At 52.8% G+C, this 19,242-nt stretch overlaps 1 protein-coding gene and 1 pseudogene across 3 annotated transcripts; one reads left to right on the top strand and one right to left on the bottom strand.

Annotated features, from left to right (window-relative positions):
- Positions 1 to 931: 931 nt before the first annotated feature.
- On the bottom strand, positions 932 to 1,861 carry LOC115899040 (annotated as a pseudogene). The gene has a single exon (XR_004058644.1). The product of XR_004058644.1 is annotated as a probable ribosome biogenesis protein RLP24 pseudogene (transcript).
- Positions 1,862 to 3,818: 1,957 nt separating this feature from the next.
- On the top strand, positions 3,819 to 15,754 carry PEX11G (peroxisomal biogenesis factor 11 gamma). 2 transcript variants are annotated; one of them, XM_030936246.1, is made up of 6 exons: positions 3,822 to 3,906; positions 6,956 to 7,144; positions 10,437 to 10,615; positions 12,895 to 12,964; positions 14,271 to 14,333; positions 15,180 to 15,754. In XM_030936246.1, exons 1-6 carry the CDS (start codon positions 3,847 to 3,849, stop codon positions 15,258 to 15,260), a joined length of 642 nt encoding a protein of 213 aa, XP_030792106.1. In that variant the 5' UTR covers positions 3,822 to 3,846; the 3' UTR covers positions 15,261 to 15,754. The 2 variants fall into 2 exon arrangements, with proteins under 2 accessions (XP_010383392.1, XP_030792106.1); XM_010385090.2 differs by lacking the exon at positions 12,895 to 12,964 and having other exon boundaries at positions 3,819 to 3,906.
- Positions 15,755 to 19,242: the final 3,488 nt, after the last annotated feature.

The raw sequence follows: 19,242 nt of genomic DNA, 5'->3' as shown, positions 1-19,242 counted from the left end.
CAACTAAAAATACAAAAATTAGCCGGGTGTGGTGGCACGCACCTGTATGTATTCTCAGCCACTTGGGAGGCTGAGGCAGGAGAATTGCTTGAACCCGGGAGGCAGAGGCTGCAGTAAGCTGAGATCGTGCCACTGTACTCCAGCCTGGGCAACAGAGTGAGATTCTGTCTCAAAAAAAAAAAAAAAAAAAAAAAGAAAAGAAAAAAAATCAAGAAGAGGTAAAAATAAAGAGAGACAGCAGAGAATGCAGATTAGTGGTTGCAGGGGCTGGGAGGAGGGAGGAATTGAGTGATTGCTTTATGGGAACAGGGTGTAGAGGAGGAAAAATACTTTTTCCTTTATTCTTACTTCTTAGCTGTGATGGATCCTTGCAATGAAAGAATTAACAAGGGCGGGCGCGGTGGTTCACGCCTGTAGTTCCAGCACTTTGGAAGGTCGAGGTGGGAAGATTGCTTAAGCCCAGGGCTCAAGGCCAGCCTTGGTAACACGGTGAGACTCCATTTCTACAAAAAATAAAAAGAAGTTAGTCACTGGTGGTGGTGGGCACCTGTGGTCCCCGCTACTCAGGAGGCTGAGGTGGGAGGATCGCTTGATCCCAGGAGTTCAAGGCTGCAGTGAGTTAAGATCATGCCACTGCACTCTACCCTTTTTTGTGGGTAGTTGATCATGCTACCATGGGGCAGAATGTAGCAAGCTCTGGGGATCAACCTGGGTCCTCAGGCCCAGAGAGCACACATCTGGTGGCCTCACATCTGCACATTTGGTTCCTCCCACAGTGAGACCCTGTCTCAAAAGAAAAAAAAAAAAAAAGAATTAACAAGGAAAAAAACACTTATTATACCTTATGTATACATGGGAGATGCCAAGAGAAATGAGGTGGCTTATATAGCTTATATAACTCCTGCTTATATAGCACTTTTTTTTTTTTTTTTTTTACTGCAAAGAATATTTTATTTTATACATCACTAGCCATGAATTTTTGCCATTAGTTACTATACAAATGCTGCCTAGTGCCATTATCCAAATGGCATAACCATTTTACATCCACAATTCACTTCTATGGTTATAAGTAGAATTTTCATGATTTACGTAAGTACATCTATCAGTGAAGATTTAACACTGAGATGCAATCTAACATCCGTAATATCTGATGTTATGTAGAAGGCAATGTAGGAAAGATGTATTTTAATTACTTTTCATTTAAGTGACCTTATGTAAAAAATAAGATAATTTAACAGTTCCAAGTATCCAAAGGGTATTTTCAAATGTACACAAAAGAAATGGTTACAGAGACTTTTAAGGAGCATCTTCCATGTCCACATCCTCTTGTAACTGCTGTACCATTTTCTCTTCCAACTGCTTCCCTTTGCCTACAAGAGGGGCTCGGATAAGATGGATGTTTTGCTTGACTTCTTTGATATCCTGAACTTTCTGTAGCTCTTTATTTTTCTTCAATCTGTTTATTATAAATTTAGCTTGGCGTTTCTGTTTGATCTCTTCAACTCTCTTCATTGCATCAATAGTTTTATTCCATAGCTCTTGCTGGTATTTGATAGGTTCATTTCTACGTTTTTCAAATTCAAATGAATTATCCACTGTAAGCTCTTTACCAGCTGCTTTCCGGAATGCTTTGGTCCACCTAACTTTGCGAGGATTGCGCTTCTTTTTAAAGTTTTTATGACATTTAGATTTGCAAAATCTGAACACCTTGCAATCGTTGCGGACGAACATCATGCCGTGTCCAGGGTAGATGGGCCCCGAACAGAAATAACACTTCTCGATACGCATGTTGAACCCGCGTGGGACCCCACCAAACAAACGCCAAGCTTGAGAGGAAGTGACACATCCCCATCACCGGAAGTGACCTCTATATAGCACTTTCAACATAGAGCAGCAAATGTTTGGAGAAGTGACAAGATGAAGGAAAAGGACATTGAGGCCGGGTGCAGTGACTCACACCTGTAATCCCAGCACTTTGGGAGGCTGAGGCGGGCGGATCACTTGAGGCCAGGAATTTGAGACCAGCCTGGCCAAGGTGGTGAAACCCTGACTCTACCAAAAATACAAAAATTAGCCAGGCAGTGATGCACACCTGTGATCCCAGCTACTCGGGAAGCTGAGGCAGGAGAATTGCTTGACCCAGGGAAGCAGAGGATGCAGTGAGCAGAGATGGCGCTACTGCACTCTAGTTTGGGAACAGAGCAAGACTCAGACAAGAGTCTAAAGGTGTCCCTGGTGATAAATCAACCTTTGTCCTTCCTGGTAGAGAGGGGAGGAGGGCACCTTTGTACATTTAGGTCCTGCTTTGAGGCAAATCAGGGAAGAGCAAAGAGCTTTTCCGGGATCAGCTCCATTGATCTCAGCTCAAAATAATCCTATACCAAGGTCGCGTATTTCAGAGTGGCATATGCTGGTCTCCTACCGGGGTGTCTTTTCGGGGTGATAAAAATACTCTGAAACTAGCAAAGGGTGATGGTTGTACAACATGTGCATGTACTAAATGTCATTGAATTGTGCATTTTTATTTATATTTATTTATTTTGAGGCGGAGTCTCGCTCTGTCGCCCAGGCAGGAGTGCAGTGGCCCTATCTTGGCTTACTCCAAGCTCCGCCTCCCGAGTTCACGCCATTCTCCTGCCTCAGCCTCCCAAGTAGCTGAGACTACAGGCGCCTGCCACCATGCCTACTTATTTTTTGTATTTTTAGTAGAGACGGGGTTTCACCGTCTTAGCCAGGATGGTCTAGATCTCCTGACTTCGTGATCCACCCACCTTGGCCTCCCAAAGTGCTGGGGTTACAGGCGTGAGCCACGGCACCCGGTCTTATTTTTTATTTATTTTATTTTTTTGAGACGGAGTCTCTCTCTCTCTCTCTTCCAGGCTAGAGTGCAATGGCCTGATCTTGGCTCACTGCAACCCCCGCCTCCAGGGTTCAAGCGATTCTTCCGCCTCAGCCTCCCAAGTAGCTGGGATTACAGGCGCCGGCCATCATGCCTGGCTAATTTTTTTTTTTTTTTGGTATATTTGTAGAGATGGGGTTTCACCATCTTGGCCAGGCTGGTCTCGAACTCCTGACCTCAGGTGATCCTCCCAAAGTGCTGGGATTACAGGAGTGACCCAACGCGTTTGGCCAAAAATCGTGCATTTTTAAATGGTTAATTTCATCTTGTGCGAATTTTACCTCAATAACAAACAAAAACGGGTGAAAATGGTATTTGACTTTTTTTTCCCACGAGATGATACAAGCATATTGCACAAAATTTAACAGCTACAAAATGGCATAAAGGTGAAAATGTAATATTTTCCCCAATCACACGGTTACCTTTTCTGGAGAAAGTCCAGTTACAATTCTTGTGTATTCTAGAACAATTCTATGCGTTTCCTTAACGTCGAAAGATGCCTTGTTATATTACAGCAGTCATTCCTGCTCACTACAGGCAAGCAGACAGTGCAGAAAAGGGGAAGCACAAAAATTAAAAAGGAAAATCTCTCCTTGAGCCATTGCTAACAAGTTGGTGGTTTTGCTTGGAATATTTTGGGAGCGTGTGGGTAGTTGGTTAAACTTGGAAATATATTTTTTTGTGCGTGGGTAGTTGGCCAAACCGCCGTGGGGCAGAATGCAGCAAGTTCCGAGGATCATCCGGGGTCTGCAGGCTTGGAAAGCACACACGTGTCGGCCCCACCTCTGCAAACTCTGTCCCTCCCCTACAGCGGACAAGAAGCCGGTCCGGGGACAAAGGCCTGCAACCGCGCCTGCGCGCAGGCCTTCTGGGCGCTCCCGGGACCCCGGCCTGGCCCCGCCCTCTGGTGCGGCGCGCCGACGTCGCGGTGACGTCACGGAGTTGCCATGGCGTCGCTGAGCTGCCTGGCGTCGGCGCTGGAGTCTTACAGGGGCCGGGACCGCCTGGTGAGGCAGGGGCGGACCGGGGCCGGAGGGCCAAGAGTTTGGCCCAAGCTCAGAGACGGGGAAACAAGCCAGAGAGGGGAAAGAGTCGCCCAGGATACTCCGTCGCAGAGGCCCCGTCCGAGCTAGGCTCAAACGCGGTGCCCTAGCATTGGACATTTATTTATTTATTTAGGCTGGAGTGCAGTGGTGTGATCTCTGCTCACTGCAGCCTCCGCCTCCCGGGTTCAAGCGATTCTCCTGCCTCAGCCCCCCCAAGTAGCTGGGACTACAGACGCCCTCCACCACGCCCTGCTAATTTTTTGTAATTTTAGTAGAGACAGGGTTTCACCGGGTTAGCCAGGATGGTCTCGATCTCCTGGCCTCAAGTGATCCTCCTGCCTCGGCCTCCCAAAGTGCTGGGATTACAGGCGTGAGCCACCGTGCCCGGCCAACGTTGGACATTTAGATCATTTCTGTCAACCCAACCTGGCGGGACATTGACACACTGGCCAGATTCCTGTGTTTGGACGTTTTGGATCTGACCAGGCCACTGAAGTCAGTCCCTGCCTCGTCCTGAACAATCTCATGTCGGGATTTGGGATGTTGCAGGGCTCCCCTGTGGCTGGACATTCATTTCCAACCAGGTCACCTATAGGTGGGCATTTAGGTTTTTTCAGCCAGCATAGACCAAAGAACCCACCGTGGCCTGGGCCCTGCCATGCCTAAGCAGTGATGGGTTCCAGCAAAACCCCAGTTGGTCATTTAGATCGTTTCCGCCAACCCAGCCTGGCTGGACGTTTACATACCAAACAGATTCCCATGTCTGGACATTTAGGATCTGACCAGGCCACTGTAGTTGGTCCCTGGATTGTCCCCAACAATCTCATGTGGGGATTTAGGATATTGTAAGACTCTCCCTATGGCTAGACAGTTTTAAGTTCCAATCAAGTCCCATAGGATTTAGGATATTGTAAGACTCTCCCTATGGCTAGACAGTTTTAAGTTCCAATCAAGTCCCATATGGTTGAGCATTTAGGTTATGCCATCCATGCCCCTGAGTCTGGACTCTTAGCTTGTCTCCACCAGTCTCTTATAGGTAGACATTTAGGTTGTACTAGGGGATGTACTGGTGGCTAGGCATTTAGATTCCATTCACATCTCTTATGACTCGGTGTGGGGGGGGGGTTAACAAATCCCCCCGAGTTAGACATTCAAATTGCAGTGTTTTGCCGTTATAATGGGCTGGAAAGGAATTACAAGTAGAAATAAATAAAGCAGGAACAAGCAATTTCTGAAAAGCAGGTAAAATAAAGATATAAGGGAGGCCGGGCATGGTGGCTCACGCCTGTAATCCTAGCACTTTGGGAGGCTGAGGTGGGTGGATTGCCTGAGCTCAGGAATTTGAGACCAGGCTGGACAACGTGATGAAATCCCGTCTCTAGTAAAATACAAAAATTAGCCTGTTGTAGGCCGGGCGCAGTGGCTTATGCCTGTAATCCCAGCACTTTGGGAAGCCGAGGCGGGCAGATCACGAGGTCAGGAGATCGAGACCATCTTGGCTAACACGGCGAAACCCTGTCTCTACCAAAAATACAAAAAATTAGCCGGGCGTGGTGGCGGGCACCGTAGTCCCAGCTACTCGGGAGGCTGAGGCAGGAGAATGGCATGAACCTGGGAGGTGGAGCTTGCAGTGAGCCGAGATGGCACCACCGCACTCTCGCCTGGGTGACAGAGCTAAACTCCGTCTCAAAAAAAAAAAAAGAAAAGAAAAAAGCCAGGTGCGGTGGTGGGTACCTGTAGTCCTAGCTACTCGGGAGGCTGAGGCAGGAGAATTGCTTGAACCTGGGAGGCAGAGTTTGCAGTGAGCTCACACCTTTGCACTCTAGCCTGGGGAACAGAGTGAGACTCTGTCTCCAAAAAAAAAAAAAAAAAAAAGAAAGATATAAGAATAGTGAAGATGACTTATTTCACACGGCTCCAAATCACCTACTGAGTAGGTTCTTTCTAAAGTAATTCAACCAAATTATCCTATTGTTCACTGGGTTGAAACCTTTTCACCTGCACCCAGCGTTCAGCACAGCCAAAGGCTTTGGTCCAGGCAGGTAAATGTAAATATACACTTTAGCTGCGGCTTCCTGCCACCTGGGAAAAGAAGGACCTGGGAGGTGGGAAGTAAGGAGTTTTGTTTTCTTTGTTACTGTCACATCTGTCCCCAAAGTCTGTGCCCTTCAGTTACATGAGCAGGCACTCTCCACAGTACCTTTGGACAATGATGTTATGTTTCTTCATTTGTCCCACCTACAAGTATGTTTTTAAACTTTCAGCTTTTTTTTTTTTTTTTTTTTTTGAGATCGGGTCTCGCTCTGTCACCCTAGCTGGAGTATAGTAGCACGATTATAGCTCGCTGCAGTCTGGAACTCCTGGGTTCAAGTGATCCTCCAGCGTCAGCCTCCCAAGTAGCCACCATGCCCTGTTAACTTAAAAAAATTTTGATAGAGACAAGGCCTTGCTATGTTGCCCAGGCTGGTCTCAAACTCCTGGTCTGAAGGCATCCTCTCACCTTGGTCTCTTAAAGTACTGGGGTTACAGGCGTGAGCCACTGTCCCCGACCTACACTTTCAGCTTTTACTGTCACTTTGTAGATTTAGAATCTTCCAGACCCTTGGGTCAGGCACCGTGTCTCATGCCTGTAATTCCCACACTTTGGGAGGCTAAGGCAGGTGGATCACTCGAGGTCATGGGTTTGAGACCAGCCTAGCCAACATGGTGAAACCCTGTCTCTACAAAAAATACAAAAATTAGCAGGGTGTGGTGGTGGGTGCCTGTAATCCCAGCTACTTAGGAGGCCAAGGCACAAGACTCGCTTGAACATGGGAGGTGGAGGCGGCAGTGAGCCAAGATGGCACCATTGCACTCCGGTCTGAACGTCAGAGTGAGACTCTGTTTCAAAAAAAAAAAAAAAAGAATCTTCCACACTCTCAATCCAGTGGGGCCCAGGCCAGGTCGGGGGAGATGCAGCTCAGTTCTGCAGAACAGGAGGGCCACGCTGACTACTTCTGGTTTCCCACAGATCCGAGTGCTGGGGTACTGCTGCCAGCTGGTTGGTGGGGTCCTGGTTGAACAATGTCCTACCAGGTCCGAAGTGGGGACACGTCTGTTGGTGGTGTCCACCCAACTCAGCCACTGCAGGACCATCTTGCGACTCTTTGATGACCTGTCCATGTTTGTCTACACTAAGCAATACGGCCTGGGGGCACAGGTAACATGGTTTGTGGGGCTCTAGGGAGTAGGGCGGATCTGAGTGGACATTTAAAAAAACTTTTTTTGGCCCCTCACAGTGGCTCAAGCCTACAATCCCAACACTTTGGGAGGCCAAGGCGGGTGGATCACGAGGTCAGGAGTTTGAGACCAGCCAGGCCAACACGGTAAAACCCTGTCTCTACTAATAATACAAAAATTAGCCGGGCGTGGTGGCACACGCCTGTAGTTCCAGCTACTTGGGAGGCTGAAGCAGGAGAATCGCTTGAATCTGGGAGGTGGAGGTTGCCGTGAGCCAAGATTGTACCACTGCACTCCAGCCTGGGCAATGGAGTGACTCCATCTCAAACAAACAAAAAAAAAAATTTTTTTTTTAGAAACAGGGTCTTGCTGTGTCATCCAGGCTGGAGTGCAGTGGCGAGATCATAGCTCACTGCAGCCTTGAACTCCTAGGCTCAAGTGGTCCTCCTGCCTCAGCCTCCCTGAGTGGTGGGATGACAGGCGTGAGCCACCATGAGCGTTCTATAGTCTTGTCCCAAAGTGCTCCCTGCGTGGGTAAGTTTATTACTTTTAAAAATTTCACTTTCTTCTTTGAGAGGATCAGATGTTCTCATTATGATTTCAATTTTTAAAAATAGCGAACATGTTCACACGTTCCAAAGGGGGATATAATTTTAAAAATCCTCCCTCCTTCCTGATCTTCCAGGCCTCCAATTTTTCCCCACAGAGGCAGCCACCATGGTCAGCTTCTTTTTTTTTTTTTTTGAGACAAGGTCTCACTCTGTCACCCAGGCTGGAGTGCAGTGGCACGATCTCGGCCCACTGCAACCTCTACCTCCGGGATTCAAATGATTTTTCTGCCTCAGCCCCTCGAGTAGCTAGGATTACAGGCACCCCCACCATGCCTGGCTAATTTTTGTATTTTTAGTAGAGATGGGGTTTTGCCATGTTGGCCAGGCTGGTCTCGAACCTGTGACCTCAAGTGATCCACCTGCCTTGGCCTCCCAAACTGCTGGGATTACAAGTGTGAGCCACCGTGCCTGGTCCTGTGGTCAGCTTCTTGTGTCTCCTTTGTGAGATTTCCTGTACTTGCATAGGCAGATACATATGGTTTACATAAATAGTGCTTTTTTCACTTAGCAGTACAGCTTGGGCATCATTTCTTTATCTTTCTTTTTTTTTTTTTTGGAGACAGGGTCTCACTCTGTCACCCAGGCTGGAGTACAGTGGCATGATCATGGCTCACTGCAGCCTTGACTTCCTGGGCTCAGGTGATCCTCCTACCTCAGCCTCCCAAATAGCTGGGACTACAGGTGCACCACCACACCTGGTTAATTTTTTGCGTCTTTTGTAGAGACAGGGTTTTGCCGTGTTGCCCAGGCTGGCCTTGAACTCCTGGGCCCAAGTAATCCACCTGCCTCGACCTCCCAAAGTGCTGGGATGACAGGCATGAGCCACCGTGCCTGGCCACAGATCATTTCTTATCAGTCTAGAAAGAGCTCCGTTCTCGGGACCACATAGTGTTCTGCTATGCAGATTCAGATTTATTTAACCGGCCTCCGGCTGATGCACAGGGCAATGATTTCTAAGGTTTTGCTATTGCGACAGTGTGCAGAGAGTAGCCTTGTCCCTGTGGTGTCCCACAGGCGTGCCAGCCTATCTAGAGGGCCATCTTGTCCCCCAGGGGATGATCTCAAGCGGGTGCGTGGGCCAGCCTCTCAGGGTCATGCCCCTCCCTGGGCTGCCCTGTCTGTTCTCTCTGTCCTCCCAGGGATCACCCCTCAGAGCCACTTGCTACTGAGATGCTCCCCGCCTCGAACCCCCAAGCCCACCCCATTCAGCTCCACGTGTCCTTGGCCCTATCATCCCACATCACCAGTGTTGCTCTGGGCCACCTTCCTGTTTTGACACCTGTGGCATCCTCCTCCTCCGTGTCTGATTAGGACAACGCTCTGGTGCATCCCTGATACCCCTCCCTCCTCTATCTCCTCTGTGGAAGAGCCCTCAGGCAAGGGGTGGGGGCCCTTGCACCTCAAGTGTCCCTGGGCCAGAACAAGAGCCTCTTTTGTTGGGTTCCCAGTTTATACGTCTGTGTTCCTTCCTGCCCTGGTGAGCCTCTGCCCCTCCCCAGAGTCTAGCCTGGATCCTGCCGCTTCTCAGGAAACCCGGGTGGAATGACCACATTGGGGCGGGGTCTGCCATCCTCAGGGAGGTGGGAAATGTACCAGGACACGCCAGGCAGATGAGGGAAGCTGGAGTGAGGTTCAGAGCCCAGAGGGAGGCAGGATCGTGTCTGGCCAGAAAGGAGAGCAGCATCAGCAATCAGCGGTGGGGGCGGGGAGGAGCTTCCTGGGAAGTCAGAGAGGAGGGGAAGGGTGTGGCAGGCAACAAGGAAGGTGAAGGTAGAGGGGGCGAGGTCCCCAGGGGCGGGACCCCAGTTGGCTGCGGGGCTCCAATCCCAGAAACCAGGCTTCAGCGCTGTGCTCCTACAGCCTCCGCTGGTCCTGCCTCGCTGGCTGTAGGCGGTGGTTAAGAACTTGGGGCAGAGGGTGTGGGCAGCGTGCAGCACCGAGAGCCCGCATGTGCATTGCAGTTTGAGGGCCTGGAGGACCATCCCTGCTGGAACTGGGACAGCAGCTTTCCCTGAGAGCCTCAGCATGGCTGTCTGCAACGCGGGACAGTAACTTGCTCGGAGCTGGGGGAGGCGATGAGCCTACAGCACTGTGCCTGGCGCGTGCTCAGCACTAGGCGTGCGGTGGCCCACGGGTTGGCACACCACCTCAGCCTGGTCAGGGTTCCCTGTGGGCCACCTCTCATGCTCCCTGCATAGAGTCTGGCATCAGAGGTCCTTGCCTGTGCAGGAACTGGAAGCCTTTGGGAAGGAAGGTTCTGACACAGGGGTCCCACTTGGCTGTACCTGGGAATCCCCTGGGAATGTGAAAATTGCTTGTGAAAATTCCTGGTACTGGGGCCTGCCCCAGGCTAAGTGAGGCAGAATCCTCACGGCTGGCACTGGGCATGGGGTTTCTTAAGCTCCGCAGAGGATTGCACTGCACAGATGCGTCGGGACCCTCCCTTCAGGGGGCCCTGAACACCGTGCTGCCGAGACACGGAAATCAGGCCTGTGCGGAGACCCGAGCCCCAGAGCCTTTCTCCTGCAGGGCCTGCCGGGCCTGGACATGGCCCAGGGACTGGGGTCAGGAAATAGCTCACTGCTTCCTGGCATGGCTACAGTGCTAAAATGGGCAGTGGGTAAGTCTGACCCTAGGCCCCCTCTGCTCCTGGTCCTGCAGGAGGAGGACACCTTTGTCCGCTGGGTGTCCGTCCTAGGGAACCTGGCCGACCAGCTCTACTACCCATGTGAGCACGTCGCCTGGGCGGCTGATGCCCGGGTCCTCCACGTGGACTCTTCCCGGTGGTGGACCCTGAGTACAGCCTTGTGGGCCCTCTCTCTGCTCCTGGGGGTTGCCAGGTAAGTGGCATGGGCCAGAAGGCAGCACCCAAGGTCCCCGGGCGGAACCTCCTTAGCAAAGCAGCAGCGGCCCCAGCAACAGCACAGGCTTCAGACTGAGGCATGTGGGTCTTTGCCTCTTAGAGTTTTCCTTAGAGGTTTTATTGTTCCTTTTGTGGATGTATTTGTTTAGAATAACTGCTGAAACAAATTACCACAACGTTATAGCGCTGGGCAACAGAAACTTACTATCTTAGGATTCTGAGGCTGGAAGTCGGAACACTCCCTGGGCTAGTGTCAGCAGGCGCTGATGCCTTCTGGAGGCCCCAGGGGGAGGTCTGTTTCCTTGGATTTTCCAGCTTCTAGAGGCCACTCACATTCCTTGGCTCATGGTCCCTTCCTTCATCTTCCAAGCATGACCTCTGCTTTCAGGGTCACACCTCCTTCGCTGACCCTCATCCTCCTTCCTCCCTCCTGTAAGGACCCCTGTGATGACATGGGGACCACCTGGATGATCCAGGGTAATACCCCATCTCAAGATCCTTAGCTTAGGTTGGGCATGGTGGCTCATGCCTCTAATCCCAGCACTTTGGGAGGCCAAGGTGGGCGAGGAGCCCAGGAGTTCTAGACCAGCCTGGCCAACATGGTGAAACCCGGTCTCTACTAAAAATACAAAAAATTAGCTGGGCTTGGTGGCATACACTTGTAATCCCAGCTACTTGGGAGGCTGAGGCGGGAGGATTGCTTGAATTTGGGGAGGCAGAGGTTGCAGTGAGCCGACATCACACCCCTGCACTCCAGCCTGGCAACAGAGCAAGATTCTGTGTCAAAAAAAGAAAAAAATCCTTAGCTTAATCCATCAGCAAAGCCTCCTTTGCCTTGGAGGTAAACATGTTCACAGGTTCAGGGCATGGCCATTTTTGGAGGGGCCATGACTCTGCTGACTATACCCAGAAAGAAGAAGTAACTCCAGGGCCTGTGAGAAGCAGCCAGCGGAGTGACCTTTACCCGGGTCCCTGAGTCCTGCCACCCCGGAGAAGACAGTCAGCAGTTTCCTGACTAGCTCTGTGCCTCCAAAAACTGTACAGTTTCTAGAACTTTCCAGTAATGGTTTCCTCCCAAACATTTTCCTCTTTGCAAATGTGCTGAGTCGGAATCCCCGGCCCCTGAAAACACCAGGAGGAGCTGGGCGCCCTGGTCTCCATGTTTCAGTGGCTGTGAAGGGCTCTTAGATCACTGGGCTGAGGCGCGGCTGTCCCCGGCCTTGGGGTAGGCTGTGTCCTTGGTTGTGGGGGAAGCGTTTGCTTTTCCCCGGGCGAGGTTCTGACTCTCAGTAGTTCTTGTTTCCCCCCACACAGATGTCCTAATTACATGCTTACTGTAGACAATCTGGAAAATGGATAAACCTCAGAGTAGAAGATTTGAATCACCCACAATCCAACCCAGAGACTCCCACTGTTCAAGCTTCGGTGGTTATTTTCCAGCCTTTGACCTAACACCCTGTCTACGCATTTCGACCGTCTCAAAAGGGTCATGTTTCATGGCCGTGGACCCTGGAGGCCGCAGTGTCTGTGGTGCTGGCCTTCCCCATGTGCTGGCAGACCCGGGGAAGGGTGCCTGGGCCCAGCCCGGATGCTCCCGGGGCTCAGGTCAGAGCAGGGCTTTGGCTCACAGCCCCTCTTCCTCCACCTTCCTCTGGGTGCCTCGTGACCTCTGGTTTGTATTTTAGGGGCAGCCTTGGTTCCTTTCTTTTTTGCTTAAATAAGCTTTTTTTTTTTTTTTTGGGACAGGCTGGAGAGCAGTGGCTGAATCTTGACCCACTGCAACCTCCGCCTCTTGGGCTCAAACAATCCTCCCACCTCAGCCTCCTGAGTGGCTGGGACCACAGGCATGTGCCACCACACCTGGCTAACTTTTATAATTTTGTTTTTAGAGATGCGGTTTTGCCATGTCGCCCAGTCTGGTCTCCAACTCCTGGGCTCAGGTGATCCACCTGCCTCAGCCTTCCAAAGTGCTTGGATTACAGGTGTGAGCCACCACACCCGGCCCAGACCTTATTTTTTTAGAGCAATTTTAGGCTCAGCAGAATTGAGTATAACATTCAGAAAGCTCCCATATACCCCCAACCCCTCCCCCAGACAGCCTCCCCAACTACTGGCACCATCCCCATGGTGCATTTGTTACAACTGATGCCCCTCCATGGATCCACCATCACCCTGAGTGCATAGCTCACATTAGGGTTCACGCTAGGTTTTGGGCATCCTGTGGGTTTGGACGCTGACACATGTCCCCCCTTGCAGTATCCAATGGAATTGTTGCATGGCCATCAAAGTCCTCTGTGCCCTGCCTGCTGCGGCATTATTGTTTCAGGCATGTGGTTTTCCATCATTTCTCTGGGTTTGGGGTGAGCAGGGGGAGTGGGTGGAGAGCATTCCGTGTGTGCTCATCATGACCAGACATCTGCCCTAAGGCCCAGGGCTGCCAGAGCATCAGCCAGGAGGTTGCTAAATGGAGATGCCTGGGTCCGGTGCCCAGGGCTTCTGATTCTTTTTCTTGAGACACAGTCTTCCTCTGTTGCCCAGGCCAGAGTGCAGTGGTGTGATCTTGGCTCACTGCAACCTCCGCCTCCCAGGTTCAAGTGATTCTCCTGCCTCAGCCTCCCGAGTAGCTGGTATTTCAGGCACCTGCCACCACCCCTGGCTAATTTTTGTATTTTTAGTAGAGACGGGGGTTCACCATGTTGGCCAGGCTAGTCTTGAACTCCTGACCTCAGGTGATCCGCCTGCCTTGGCCTCCCAAAGTGCCAGGATTACAGGTGTGAGCCACCGCGCCTGTGCTAGAACTTCTGATTCTGTGGGTCTAGGGAGCCCAGGAATCAGTGTTTTGCCCTAGCCCCCCAGGAGGCTCCCACCTGCTGTACCACTGGTGCTACCCTGCATCCTGCACCCTGGGTACCCGGTGGCCAAAGAAGATGTGACCAGGCCCTGCCCATTCTGGTCAGGAGGTCACAGTCACAACCTGGCACACCCCACTGCCGAGGCTGGAGAGTGCAGGTGCCTGGTGGACTGGCCTGGGTGGGTGCCATGCACGGCTGCAGAGTCCTCTGGGAGCACAGAGGCTGCCCACTGGGTAGCCCCTTTCTCAGCCTGCAGATGCCAGCCCTGGGGACCCAAGGGGTCATCCAGATAGATCCAGCCAATGTCCGGGGTGTGTGTGCAGGGGACGCTGGCATGGCACTGGTTTGGGCCTTTCCATACAGAGCAGGCGAGGCAGCTGAGGCCCGGAGGGGAAGTGGCGTCCCCAGGCCTGTCCAACTGCAGGCCCCTTGGCATCCTCTTCTGTCTAGGACTCCCTGCCAGGCTGTGAACACCTCACGGGGCTTGATGTTCCTTTGAGCACTTGCCAGTGGTTTGCAGAGGCTGGGCCAGGCCCTGGATGGCCGTGTCAGAAGCGCAGGACGATGTCCAGGGTGGGACGGGGCCGTGTTAGGGATGAGTCCCCGGGAGTTTGAGGCACAGCGGGAGGGCGTGGGACTGTGGGGGCAGGGAGAGGGCAGGCCATTTATTCGAGATGCAGCACCTGTCCCAGACTGTCTGTCTGGGGCCAGCGTTGCGGAGCTAACCCTCCTGCTCCCCCGCCCCCCCGGGGCATCCTCCCTCGGGCTCTGGTGCCGCAGGTCCCTGTGGATGCTGCTGAAACTGAGACAGAGGCTGCGGAGCCCCACGGCGCCCTTCACCAGGTAGGAGCCCGCGATTATGCAGCAGGAAGGCCCACTCCCTCCAGCAGGCGTGGGATCCTGGCTCAGAGCTACCCCTGTGCAGGCCCGTGCTGGGGTCTGTTGTGCTCAGGTCATGGGGGTCTCACTGCAGCCTCTGGTGGGTGGTGGTACCTTTGACAGATGGGGAAACTGAGGCTTGCTTGAGCGAGGACTCCAGGGCTGAGCCTTCATGGCTGTGCCCCCAGCAGGAGAGAATGATCAATTTCCCGAGGGCCATGGCCATTGTTACTGTTGCTTTTTCTTTTCTGAGACAGGGTCTTGCTCTGTCGCTCGGGCTGGAGCACAGTGGTGCCATCTCGGCTCACTGCAACCTCCACCTCCTGGGCTCAACTGATCCTCCTGCCTCAGCCTCCCGAGTAGCTGGGACTACAGGCACGTGGCACCATGCCTGGCTGATTTTGGTATTGATTTTTTGGTGGGGATGGGGTCTCGCCACATTGGCCAGGCTTGTCGTCACTGTGTCTTCCTGAAAAAGAAAGCCTGGGCAGGCACAGGCCACGCTCCTGGGGTTCCCCTTTGCCTCCATAGCACTCCCAAAGTGCATTTGTGCTTTCTGTGTTTTACAAGGACCCCCCCATCTCCGGGTGTTCAGGAGGAGTGAGGTGTGGATTTGAGGACTTAGACCCAGGTCCCTGCCCTGTTTGTGCTTGGGCCGTGGGGGTGATGGGGACTCCTCGGCCCTGCCAGCTCCCCCAACTCACAGGCAGGGGCTCAGGGCTGCCAGGTCACACAGGGCCTTCGGGGGCTCGGGAAGGGCAGGCAGGCAGGTGTGAGCGTGAGTGTGAGTGGCTCCTCTCTGCCCCACAGCCCGCTGCCCCGGGGCAAGCGGAGGGCCATGGAGGCGCAGATGCAGTCGGAAGCACTGTCACTTCTCAGCAACCTGGCTGACCTGGCCAACGCCGTGCACTGGCTGCCCCGGGGCGTGCTGTGGGCCGGCCGCTTCCCGCCATGGCTGGTGGGCCTCATGGGCACCATCTCCTCGATCCTCAGCATGTACCAGGCGGCCCGGGCCGGCGGCCAGGCCTAGGCCACTACACCCTGACACTGCCAGAAGAGCACAGGGACGCAGCCGGAGCCCATGGAGGGCCCTTCCTGCAAAGCAGAAGCCACTAGGGCAGGGGCTGGGGCTCTCATGGAGCTGCCTTTGGCAAAACCCATAGGTTTTTGGGTTTTGGGTTTTTTTGGGTGGAGGGACTGATGGGAGGTCTCCCAGGCCTCAGCCCTGAGCTCCTGAGCCGGAGTTTTCAGGGGCTGCGAGGGCTTCAGCAGCACCTCCTGCCTGCCAGCTGGAGTCTTGTATCCAAATCAGGATGAGGAGGAGGGAGCCTGTCGTGCCTTGGGAAAGCTGGAACGGGAATCTCAATTAAACATTGTGGTGCTGGTGCCTGGCTCAGGGTGAAGGTTATTATACTGGTGGCTCCTGGCCCCTTACCCTCCATGGGATGGAGCCACAGTTGGAAACCACACTTCCCCAGCCCACCTTCAGGAATGCCCTCGGCCCTTTGGGTCCTCTCCATCTTTGAGCAAGCATTGCCTACGGACCCCAAGTGGCCTCCAGCCATTGAGGGCTGTTCTCTACTCCCCAGAGTCCTGGGCACACGGGCCAGAGGTACCACCTCCGGTCAGGCCACCTGAGGGCATGGCCTCATGCCACTGTGATGCAGACGCAGGGCCACTGTGAGCGTTTTGAGGGCTCCAGGCTGAGACTGGGCAACACACACTGGCATCGCTGAAGACACTTGGGGCCTCCACGTCAGCAGTGTGTGGTGGGACGGGATGAGGGTACTTCTTAGTCTGCTGGCTGAGAACGACACTTCAGAGTCTGTGCACATGTGGCTTCTGGCAGACACTGGGGCACAGCCGGGCCCAGGAATACAATCGTCAGTATGGTGTCCTTGGGCCTCGAGATATCAATTGCACTGCCTTGATTTTTGTCTTTTTGACACAGGATCTCACTCTGTCACCCAGGCTGGAGTGCAGTGGTGCGATCATAACCTCACTGCAGCCTCAAACTTCTGGGCTCAAGGGATCCTCCTACCTCAGCCTCCTGAATAGCAGGAATTATAGGCATTTATCACCACGCCCAGCTAATTTTTAATTTTTTTGTAAAGACGGGGTCTCGCCATATTGCCCAGGTTAGTCTTGAACTGGCCTCAAGCCATCTGCCTGCCTCGGCTTCCCAGAGTACATTTGTGGTTTGTTTTGTTTTGTTTTTACAAGGAAGACACCAGGTGGCTCTGAGCCGCTGGGAGGCCCGGGACTGCTCAGGATCAAATGGGTGCAGGAGATCCCATCTCTGGGGGCTCATTCTGCCCAGGACTCACGAGTGGGCCAGGCTTGGTGGGTTTCCCCCTTCTCTCCCTTGTCGGGGGTGCAGGCCTGTCCGGGCCCTCAGCAAAGGCCACCTTCCCAGACCCTTGCGGCACCTGCATGATTAGGACATCTCATTATCTACCTGGAGACCCAATTACTTACCAGCTCATACCTGTGGGGCCCTTGGAGCGGCGCCTCTGTGGGGAGGCCACACGACCACCTGGTCACAGGAGCCAGGAGGAAAAGTAAGCCACCTTCAGGGATACAGCCTGGGCTGGGAAGGCCTTGGACACTGACCATGTGGAGCCCAGGCACAGACAGGTCAGATGCTTCCAGAAAGGGAGGCTGCTCTCCCACTCTGTCAGCTGGTCCAGTGGCTGTGTGTGTGTGTTTAAACAGTTTTATTGAAATATAATTCACATATAAAATTTATCCACGGAAGGGGGACAGTTCAGTGACTTTTAGTACATTTTCAGTCGTGCAAGCAGAGCCACAGTCAACCTCAGAACATTTCCATCACCCCAAAGAGAAACCTCATACCCCTCAGCCGTTATCCACCCGCAGCCACCAGGCTTGGTGACCACTGCCCTGTCTCTGAGTTGCCCATTCTGGTCCAGTGGTTCTCAACCTTTTAGGGTCTGGGAACAGACCCCTTTGTGAACCTTAGACGGCGGGCCCTCGTTTTTGAGGCAGAGTCGCTCTGTCGCCCAGGCTGGAGTGCAGTGGCGCGATCTCAGCTCACTACAACCTCCGCCTCCTGGATTCAAGCAATTCTCTGTCTCAGCCTCCAGAGTAGCTAGGACTACAGGTGTGCGCAACCATGCCCGGCTAATTTTATGCTTTTAGATGGGGTTTCACCATGTTGCCCAGGCTGGTCTTGAACTCCTGGGCTCAAGTGATTCACCCGCCTTGGCCTCCCAAAGTGCTGGGATTACAGGTGTGGGCCAGCCACCGTGCCCGGCCCCTACAGGCCCTCTTTGCAGAACATCTCTAAGCCCCCCCCCGCCCCCAGGGCCCATAAGGTGTGCTGAGGAAGGCTGGGGGCTTCCCAGGGGAGGGGTCAGCTAGGCAGAGGTCAGAGGATGGCTGGGGCTGGGGTGGAGCAAATCAGAGGGTGGGGAGACACACACACACACACACACACACACACACACACACACACACACACACACACACACCAATGTCCACCATCAGGAGAATAGCTACTGGTCAGTTTTGTGTTGTGTGCATTTGACCACAATGAAGAAATAATAGGCTGGGCACAGTGGTTCATGCCTGTAATCCTAGCACTTTGGGAGGCCGAGACAGGCGGATCACCTGAGGTCAGGAGTTCAAGACCAGCCTGGTCAACATGGTGAAACCCCATCTCTACAAAAATACAAAAATTAGCCAGGCATGATGGTGGGCACCTGTGATCCCAGCTACTCGGGAGGCTATGGCAGGATCATCACTTGAACCCAGGAGGCAGAGGCTGCAGTGAGTCAAGATAGCATGCCACTGCACTCCAGCCTGGGTGACTGAGCAAGACTCCATCTCAAAAATAAGTAAAAATGAAATAGTAAATTAATTTCATCCTTTTTCTTTTTTCTTTTTTTTTGAGACAAAGTCTTACTCTTGCTCCCCAGGCTGGAGTGCAGTGGCGCAATCTCGGCTCACTGCAACCTCTGCCTCCGGGTTCAAGCGATTCTCTTGCCTCAGCCTCCAGAGTAGCTGGGATTACAGGCGTTTGCCACCACACCCGGCTGATTTTTGTGTTTTTAGTAGAGATGGGGTTTCACCACATTGGCTAGGCTGGTCTCGAACTCCTGACCTCAAGTGATCCTCCCGCCTCGGCCTCCCAAAGTGCTGGGATTATAGGCATGGGCCACCGTGCTCGGCCCTTTTTCTTTTTTGAAAAAATTTCATTTCTTTTTTCGATCCCCAAAATTTCCTTTTTTTTTTTTGTTTTTTTTTAAGCTCTTTAGAGACAGCGTCTCACCATGTTGCCCAGGCCGGAGTGCAGTGGCACGATCATAGCTCACTGCAACTTCGAACCCCAAGGCTCAAGCAATCCTCCTGCCTCAGCCTCCTGTGTAGCTGGGACTACAGGTGCATGCCACCATACCTGGCTAATTTTTTAATTTTGTGGAGAAGGGGTTTCACTATGTTGCCCAGGCTGGTCTCGAACTCCTGGGCTCAAGTGATCTTCCTGCCTCAGCCCCCGCCCCCACAAAATGCTGGGATTACAAAGATGAACCATTGTGCCCGGCCCTCCTTTTACTTTTTTAATATGGCTACTAAAAATGAAAAATTCCACACGTGGCCTGCATCATCTTCCTGGTGGAGAGTGCTGCCTGAGAGTTCCCTTTTTGCACTTCCTAGTGACTTGGTGATTGACTTCACACCTAGTCACCTCGTGACGGGAAACCCTCTGTTGAAACAGCACTGTCCTTGCCTCACTGGGACTCAGACCAGGTGGAAATGATGATTTCACACTCATAGCCAAGCTGCCTCTCACACCAGATGGAGGAACTGAAAGTTACACTCTTGGGGGTTATTTTGGATTAAAAGCAAGAAG

The sequence above is a fragment of the Rhinopithecus roxellana genome, chromosome 8 (assembly GCF_007565055.1).
Source record: "Rhinopithecus roxellana isolate Shanxi Qingling chromosome 8, ASM756505v1, whole genome shotgun sequence".
Classification (NCBI taxonomy): Eukaryota; Metazoa; Chordata; class Mammalia; order Primates; family Cercopithecidae; genus Rhinopithecus; species Rhinopithecus roxellana.
The sequence above is the reverse complement of the archived record's forward strand: the minus strand, read 5'-3'. Positions and strand labels throughout refer to the sequence as shown.

Coding starts and splice junctions, on each gene's coding strand:
- PEX11G (XM_010385090.2), top strand. CDS start 3,847: ATGGCGTCGCTGAGCTGCCTGGCGTCGGCGCTGGAGTCTTACAGGGGC. Junction 7,145..10,436: donor AATACGGCCTGGGGGCACAG/GTAACATGGTTT, acceptor CTGGTCCTGCAG/GAGGAGGACACCTTTGTCCG. Junction 10,616..14,270: donor CTGCTCCTGGGGGTTGCCAG/GTAAGTGGCATG, acceptor CTGGTGCCGCAG/GTCCCTGTGGATGCTGCTGA.